General features: G+C 38.8%; 1 protein-coding gene and 1 long non-coding RNA gene across 3 annotated transcripts; both read left to right on the top strand.

The window, feature by feature from the left end:
- Nucleotides 1–1,885: 1,885 nt before the first annotated feature.
- On the top strand, nt 1,886–3,781 carry LOC106438846. Of its 2 annotated transcripts, XR_007327614.1 has the most exons (7): nt 1,888–2,045; nt 2,421–2,617; nt 2,729–2,857; nt 2,977–3,146; nt 3,232–3,408; nt 3,500–3,599; nt 3,694–3,781. It is a non-coding gene; the product is annotated as an uncharacterized LOC106438846 (long non-coding RNA). The 2 variants fall into 2 exon arrangements; XR_007327613.1 differs by lacking the exon at nt 2,729–2,857 and having other exon boundaries at nt 1,886–2,045.
- An 81-nt stretch (nt 3,782–3,862) lies between these two features.
- On the top strand, nt 3,863–8,069 carry LOC106438847. The gene is made up of 3 exons (XM_048765948.1): nt 3,863–4,039; nt 4,128–4,240; nt 4,450–8,069. The coding sequence occupies exon 3, from the start codon at nt 6,544–6,546 to the stop codon at nt 7,429–7,431; it is 888 nt and encodes a 295-aa protein (XP_048621905.1). The 5' UTR covers nt 3,863–4,039; nt 4,128–4,240; nt 4,450–6,543; the 3' UTR covers nt 7,432–8,069.
- Nucleotides 8,070–8,474: the final 405 nt, after the last annotated feature.

Here is an 8,474-nt window from a genome sequence, read left to right as displayed (position 1 = left end):
CGCTAGCAGCTTATGATTGTTTCGATAAGGTAGAAAGCATATTGACTTAAGGAAAAAATCTTTTAAAAAAATGTATATATAGAACCACCTTGCTATTTTCTAATCTTCGTATTAATTTGTTATTGGATATCTTCTGTTCATTGTTCTCTTGCGAAAAGTAAAGTTGGGATATTTTTTAAGGTGCTGATTTGATACCCTGGTGGTCTAGCTAGAGATATATTGTCACAGTCTGACCTGCTCTCCAGTCTCGAGGGAGAGTGACCACTCTCCTGTATAAGAATGTGTAATTTAGAATTAAAAAAAGAAGAAGAAGTTAAATTAAAGAATCTACTGTTATTGATCCAATAGCCTGTTACGTAGTATATTGATCAAATAGTCTTTTTCCTATGTATACACCCATAATCATATTAATAAGAATCACGCATGATGAGTTGTTTGAGATCTCCCTAATATTCGTTTGATATATAAAGTGACAAAATTATTTGAACAATTGGTTACAACAAAACGATGGTATATTGTAAGTTAGCACAAAGATTCTCACTGACAATAGATTCTTGAAACGATGGTATTCAAATTTAGCACAAAGATTAATTGTCACCAGTGGGACTACAAAAATATTATTTGAGCACTCAAAGGAAAATGTTTACAACGAAACAACAAAGGTCTATCTATACAAAGGAATATGGATCTCTATCAGTCTTGAATAAAGTACTAATTCAACTTAGAGTGAATAAATTGGTTAGTCTCTCAATAAGAGTTATTTATGATTTGAAATTGTTATTGGGTGAAGTTAGGAAAAGAACACAAACGGTGAATTAGTAATCAAACCCAATTACTTTTTTTAGTTGGGACCTCAAAAGATACGACTTCTAGTTTACAGTGAACACATTTCGCTGATAAGACAAGGCAAAATCAAGTCTTGTCTTTGCTTTTTTTTTAGGTTAGATTATTTAACAGAGAAGTCTATGTCTATGCATGAACAGTTGGGTTGATGAGACAAAAGAAAATAAACTCTCTCTTCTATTTTTGACTACTAAGTATCTGATTCACGGGCCAAACACACGGGTCAAAGACATCACATCTTCCAGCCTCCTCTTCTTGGCCAAAAAGGTAGCAGGTTCCTCTTCTCTTTCTCCTTCAACATCCCTAGCACGAACCCAGAGCCTAGCGGTTTTCAGCCTCAGCTTCTCAACAACATCAGTTAGAACTTTAAGCTTCTTCTGAGCCAAAGTACTCAAGTCTCCAATCTCCTCATCGACAGTCTTCATCTTCTTCATCAACTCTTTGCACATGGCAACACTTATTTGCAGTGTTTCAGAGCATCAAGATGTTTGCCTGCCTGTTCAAGGCACAGACGTATGCTAAAGTTCCTGAAAATTACAGAATTGACGTCAACAAACAAGCACACACAAACAAACATGGATAAAACAAGAGTAAAAAGAGCATACAGCTTAGCCTGGTTTGGAGAGAAGGAGGTATGCTCAAGCATCTGCAGGGCTTCTTTAAAATTCTTAAGAGCCAAGACAAATTCTCCTAAGCAACAGGCAATACTTGTCAGAAAGCTCCCAAGTCCCAACCAAGTTCAGAGCAGAGAAAAGTATTTGCTTAATACCTTTGGCAAATAAGCTGTCACCAAGCCAAGTTATGACTCTCTCAACTTCTTTTGGTGAAAAGAGCTTTCTTCTCCCAAGAAGAACAATCTTCCTTGCAGATTTGAGCATCTCACATGCTAAATCAACAAGAACAGATCGTTCACGTTCGCCAATCTCTCCTTTAGACGCCTCAAGCAAACGCTTCCCATTTTTGTGCTTTTAAGCTTAAAAAAAAAAAGAAGAAGACTTTTGTTTAATCTGGTATTTAACTAACTAACTAACTAACTGACTCTGCATTGGATTTTATTTATGACTTACCGGTTTGGGAAATGGCTTAGCTAAACCAGATCATTATAGCACCGGTTATCGGCGATTCATTATATTCTTCTTCTTCAACTGCGGGTTCTGTAATTGGATCAGAGAGCTTTTGTTGGATTCCAATCACAACGAGAAGTAAGTTTCCTTCTTCCTCTTCATCAGCTTCTTAGATTCATATACCGATTGTTGCTAAATAAAAGAGGCGCCGATGTAAAAATTTACAACTTTTGCGTATGTGGTGGATACAATCGGTAGTGCGTCAATTCGGGTCTTGAATTGGATTGTTACAGAGTTAGTGTGCAGTTTTAGAAAACGAGGCAGATTGGTTGGACTGGATGTTACTAATGATTTTTTGCTTCTTCATCAAAGATTAGTTTCTTTTCATTGCCTAATGTTTTTGTTTGTATAAAACCTTTCCTGCCTTTGTTATTGGTGTTCAATATCCATCCGTATCTTATATTTATGTGGTGTTCACCTTTACTTATTCCTTCTCTTCTCTGCTTTGTTTAGGATTTTGCAGATGCACGAGAAAATTTGAAGAGGGTGGTGTCTGGGATAGGAAGAACAGGCTATAAGGCTTGTACTGCATGTCCACCAGAAACTTTAAGCTTATTTCTGGATTCTATCTTTCCTTACGAGACCTTCATTTTTTTTACACTCTGCTGACCATCATCATAACTCTGGATAGAGTTTCTCTCAAGCAAAACGTACTTATCGATGTCTCACTCCTCTATTTTGAATTTAGTTATAGATAACATTCTGTCTTTGGACTTAGTACCATAGTGATGTGAACCTTGTTTTTTCTTTTTTTGTTGAAGTTTTTCTTTGAGGATGTGAAGTAAAATGCTAAATTGCTCAACTAATTTGGGAAGATACCCTTCCTTTCTGAGTTCTTGAACTCCCTGTACGTGTGCCAGTAGCACAAGGCATTTTTTTCTCAGCATTTAGTGAGTACAATACAAGGACCAGATTAGCTTGCTTAACTGTCTTATTTGTGTATGCTTTTTGCTTGCTTTTATCTCTGTGTGATAATTAATAGCGCTCCATTTTGCTGTGTTTTTCTCAGCTGGAATGGCAGAGCAGATAAAGTTTGACCTTTGCTTGTACCCACATTTCCGGTTCTACATGAGGGAAGTGAGAACGGTGGTGTACTCTCAGTTTGTTGGAATCTTACAAGAGCGTGACGGTTGATGCCATGGCAAAGGCCTTTGGTGTTTCAGTGGACTTCATTGATCAGTAAACAACACTAACATACGCTCGGTAACTTTTAATTTACGAGCTCTTTTTTCTATAACTGACATGAAATAATATTTTTATCCAGGGAGCTGTCATGCTTCACTGCAAGATAGTCAAAGTTGCAGGTGTTTTGGAGACAAAGAATGCACTTTACCAGGCAACAATCAAGCAAGGGGATTTCTAGCTAAACAGGATCCAGAAGCTGTCTCAAGTCAGCAGCACTTTAGTTAGTCTCAGATATTAACCTTGGGTTCTTTGCAAGGTGAAAACGTCTATCTTTCCATTTTGGGTATAGAGTACTTCCGTGCAGGCTTTTGAACCAAGATTAACCTCTAAATGCTTTGATATGACAGGCATAAAAGTGTTGGATGGTTTGGAACAAAAGGCTAAGGCTAGTGGTGCTTCTCACAGAGGAGTTTGTCAATGATTACATATTCCCTTGTCTTAGAGCTGGTGCCATATATGAACGAACCCAAATATTTCTACTATCTGATTACATCTTTTGAATGTTCTGTTATTATCACTAATACAATTTCTAAATGATTAGGGAGGCAATGGTAGATGTAGTAGCAGAGGTTGGAGCTGATGCCGTTTCACATGGGTGGTACTGGCTAAGGAAATGATGACCAGGCAAGTACTTGGATTGTCTTGCTATTTCTAAAGTGTCACGTCGGGAAAGCACGCTTATCGATTCTTGCATCACTTATTGAATGAGTGACCAGGTTCGGTTAGAGCTCATCTTCTTCTCGTTGAATCCCTGAACTTAAAGTTGTGGCACCATGGAGAGAATGGGAAATCCTAGGCAGGGAAGACGCTGTTGAGTATGCCAAGAAGCATGACGTTCCTGTCTATTTACAGCAGGGACAGGAAACCTCTGGCACCTTAGTCATGAGGTAATATAGAATTCATATATATTCCCTTCTTGGATGCAAATGATCCAGATATTCTCATGCTCCAGTTTCTATTTTCTTTTGTTGAAAGGGTGATATATTGGAAGATCTAGCAAACGAGCGGAAGAAACATATGTACATGATGAGTGCAGATCCCGAAGATGCTCGTGATCAGCCTGCTTTCTTTCTCTAAAGTTTTGTTTGGTATGTTGACAAGTCCTTGTGTGAGTATAGTGGAAAGAGCATAATGGACTGTATGTAGTTTGTTAACAGCTCAGCTAACTGTAATTGAGTTGTGTTACCTAAAGAGCTCACAGCTTTGAAAAAGAGTATAGGCAGCAGTTCAGGATTTGTCTAGGAGCTCTTGTTAATCAAGTCTCTCCATGATGTAAAGTTCTCTTCTACTTAAACAGATAGATTGAGATCGGGACAGAATGTGGACTCCTCGTGGCACTCAACGGGAAAGGCTCTCTTTCTCTCTCCTGCTGGCTGCTACCCTCCTCTCTGAGCTAAACACAATAGGACGAATCAACATGGTGGAGAATCGTTTGGTTGGGATGAAATCAGGAGGTGTATATGAGACCCCAGGAGGCACCATCCTCTTTGGAGCTGTACAAGAACTAGAGTCCCTCACTCTAGACAGAGAGAGCATTCAGTTGAAAGACTCATTAGCACTGAAACACCAGGAGGCACCATCCTCGTTACAATTTTCTCATCGGCCTTGCAGCTCCAAGTCAATCTGCAGCTAGTTACAAGATACAGAGAGAATATATATATGTTAAAACTATCTTTGATGGGAGCATAACACTAAACACTTTGTGTGAAAAAACCATGAGAAATTGAATAATGTGCCACCAAATTATTATTATTTTTTATTAATTTATATAATAACTGTTTACTTGTATTCTCTGATGTTCGAGTCTAATGAAACTACTATTGAATCTTTAATAGGTTCTCTCCTCTTTCCGTCTCCTCTTTGTTTTTATTGTAATATAGTTATCGATCTTAGGATCGATGTCGATGTTTTCTTCCGAATAGCGGATAATAAATTTTGCATAGGTGATTTTGTTTTGGTTTTCAAACCAAATTAGGATCTGTTCTTCAAGTTTATTTTCCGGTTTGGTTTGAATTTTAATAAAATCCCGATCATGTTTTGATCGGTTTTATCTTTTACCTTCCACTCCGTTTTAATTCTAATCCCGTTGATTTCTAAGCAGAAACCTTTTTCACGGTTCACTTCAATCCCTTTCACAGAGAATCAGTCTTTACCAAAAAAAAAATAGCCTTTAATTGGCGTAAGGGTGAAGCATCTCTTCTTGAAGGATGATTGAATTTGATGGATTCCTGAAGTCGATTATGAGATAGATTCAGAAGAGTCGGCGTTACTTTGACGGTCCGGCAAAAGGTCTTCTCTCGATCGAACTTTTGTTTTCTCCGGCGTAAATTACGGTGGATCAAAAGGCCTCTCTGGTTTAAGCAATCAAGGTTAAGGTGGGAGGTATATCAAGGGTACAAGGTTGAGTGGAGTCAAGATCGTGGTAGAGCCAAGCTTGTGGTGGATTATCGGAAAAGCATCTCCGGTTGGTTTGCGTCTTCGTCGGAGGTGAGAAAAAGCTTGGTGTCCCCCCTTTACTCAGATGAATGCCACGTAGCAAGCCTTTTCTACATGACTGACACGTTTGTATTCGGAACTGATATTTTTGATAAAATTTCGGTTATGTAGTTGGGCCAGGATTAATTTTGTAACTTAGCCTTTGTACTTGATTAGCCCACCAGGCTTATAAAATTGAAGTTGACAAAAAAAAAGAATCTTTAATCACTAAATAAAGTGTTTAATTAGTTGCATAGACAAGTATTTTTCAATTGGGGTCAAACAGAGTTTATTAGAGGATGGAATCAGAAGCTTGGTCATTGTCGTACTGAGATTATTAAACTAACTGGAAAAGAAGGAACCAAACAAACTCGGCTGCCTGTATAGTTGAGATCCGTGGTCAGTTGGATCAATCTATGAGAGATAATACTATGTCAACTGAATATATTCATGAGCTCTGTGGTGTAAAAATGAAGCAATAAGAAACAAGATGGTGGGTTAAGGTCTCAAGACAATGGAGATACCACTACAAGGGACAAACATGCATGGTTGGTTAAGGTCTCAAGACAATGGAGATGCCACTACAAGGGACAAGCATGCATGGTGGGTTAAGGTCTCAAAACAATGGGTTATTAGTTTATCATATCTCATCTACCATTTACCATACTTGTAACCACTATATATATGAGATGTTCTCATAAGCAAATCAATCAAGTGAATAAGATTATCTTTCTTTACTCTCTCTCTCTCTTGTTCTTCACTATGTTCTTTAATTTCTAACATGGTATCAGAGCATCAAAGCTCTTGAACACCAAACTGCTTCCGCAAATCTATTCTATTCACCTTACTCTTTCACTTGTTTGGTTTACTTTCTTCAGAATCTCTTTCATTTTCTTTTACCCAATAGCAAGCAAAGATGGAGCAACACCAGCTAGTGAGGATTCCAGTCACCATGAAGGGTCCTAACTACATTACTTGGTCGAGATTGACCAGGACAGCTCTTGGAGGAAGAGGTCTATGGGAGCACATCACCACAAGTGAGGCCCCAAGACAAATCACCCAAGGAGAAGATGGCAAGGAGGTTGTAGTGGTAGATGAAGGCAAATGGGGTCAGGAGGATCTCATGGTGCTGTCTATCTTGCAAGGCTCACTTGATACTCCTATCATGGAGTCTTACTCACACTGTGAGACTGCAAAGAAGCTATGGGATACCTTATACAAGGTATATGGCAACACTTCAAACCTCACCAGAATATTTGAGGTTAAGAGGGCAATCAACAACTTGCAGCAAGAGGAGATGGACTTCACCAAACACCTTGGAAAGTACAGCCAGTTGTGGTCTGAACTTGAGATGCTGAGACCAAGTACCACTGATCCTAGTACACTAGAAGAGAGGCGTGAGCAAGACAAGGTCTTTGGATTGCTTCTCACACTCAACCCAAGCTTCAATGATGTACTTAAACACATATTGAGAGCTAAAGAGCTTCCAAGCTATGATGATGTGTGTGCTCAACTTTGGAAGGAGCTAGGCTCAGATGGTCTCTTTGGTGGAAAAGAGGAGCTGTCTATGGCAAACAAAGCTGAGAAGATGGAGAGTGCTTCAGGCAACAAAGCACACTTCAAATCAAGAAGAGGAGGAGACAAGTCTGTGACTTGTGAGCACTGCAAGAATCTAGGCCACTCAAAACCAATTGTTGGATCCTCCATCCTCACCTCAGACCTGCTTCAACCAACAGATACAACCAGGCCAAAGCACATGAAGCAAGAGCTCACGAAACCACAATATCAGGCTCCATGCACATAGGAGAAGATGGAAGAGCTATGATCTCAACCACCCACACTGGTGGATCCACATCCCATGCCATGTCTCAGCCATCCCCTGATGATGCCTTCATCCGCAAGTCAGACATTGAAGCGCTTATCAAGGCTATCAATGCAAACTCTGGTAACATCAGTGTCAATGCTTTAAATTCTATTCACAGTGCTTCACATACTACTAGACCTTTGATCATTGATTCTGGAGCTTCTCATCATATGATTAGGGATGCTAGACTGATTAGTGATGTTAAACCTGCTCTAGGGAGTGTAGTGATTGCTAATGGTGATAGAATTCCAATTGAAGGAGTAGGAAACTTGAAACTGTTTGATAAGGAGTCTCAAGCTTTTTATATGCCTACTTTCACATCCAACTTATTATCTGTCAAGAGAGCAACCAATGATTTAAATTGCAATGTTATTTTCAGTCCTAATGATGTGTGCTTTCAGGATATTAAGACCAGGAAGATGCTGGGAAAGGGTGTGAGCAAGGGAGAGCTTTACTTGCTTGAAAACACCAAGCTTTCAGATTTATCTTGTGCTTTCAATTCTGCTTCTGTGTTAGCTAGTGATGTTTTATGGCATGCTAGATTAGGTCATCCTCATTCTCGTGCATTAGGATTGATGTTACCTAATTATCTTTAAAGAATGGAAGTTGTGAGGCTTGTATTCTTGGTAAACATCAGAGATCTGTTTTCCTTAATTCTAAGACTATTTATGAAAATTGCTTTGATCTTGTGCACTCTGATGTTTGGACAGCACCTTGTGTGTCTAGGGAGAACCATAAATATTTTGTTACATTCATAGATGAAAAATCAAAATATACATGGATCACCTTGATTCAAACTAAAGATAGAGTTTTAGAAGCTTTTATTAACTTCCAAAACTATGTATCTAACCATTTCAATTCCAAGATCAAAATTTTAGGTCTGATAATGGCGGGGAATACACAAGCACTGCTTTCAAACATCACTTAGCAAAACATGGCATAATCCATCAAACAAGTTGCCCATACACACCACAACAGAATGG

This window comes from Brassica napus, chromosome C8 (genome assembly GCF_020379485.1).
Source record: "Brassica napus cultivar Da-Ae chromosome C8, Da-Ae, whole genome shotgun sequence".
In the NCBI taxonomy this organism is placed as follows: domain Eukaryota; kingdom Viridiplantae; phylum Streptophyta; class Magnoliopsida; order Brassicales; family Brassicaceae; genus Brassica; species Brassica napus.
This window is presented reverse-complemented; position numbering and strand designations above follow the sequence as displayed.

Coding starts and splice junctions, on each gene's coding strand:
- LOC106438847 (XM_048765948.1), top strand. CDS start 6,544: ATGGAGCAACACCAGCTAGTGAGGATTCCAGTCACCATGAAGGGTCCT.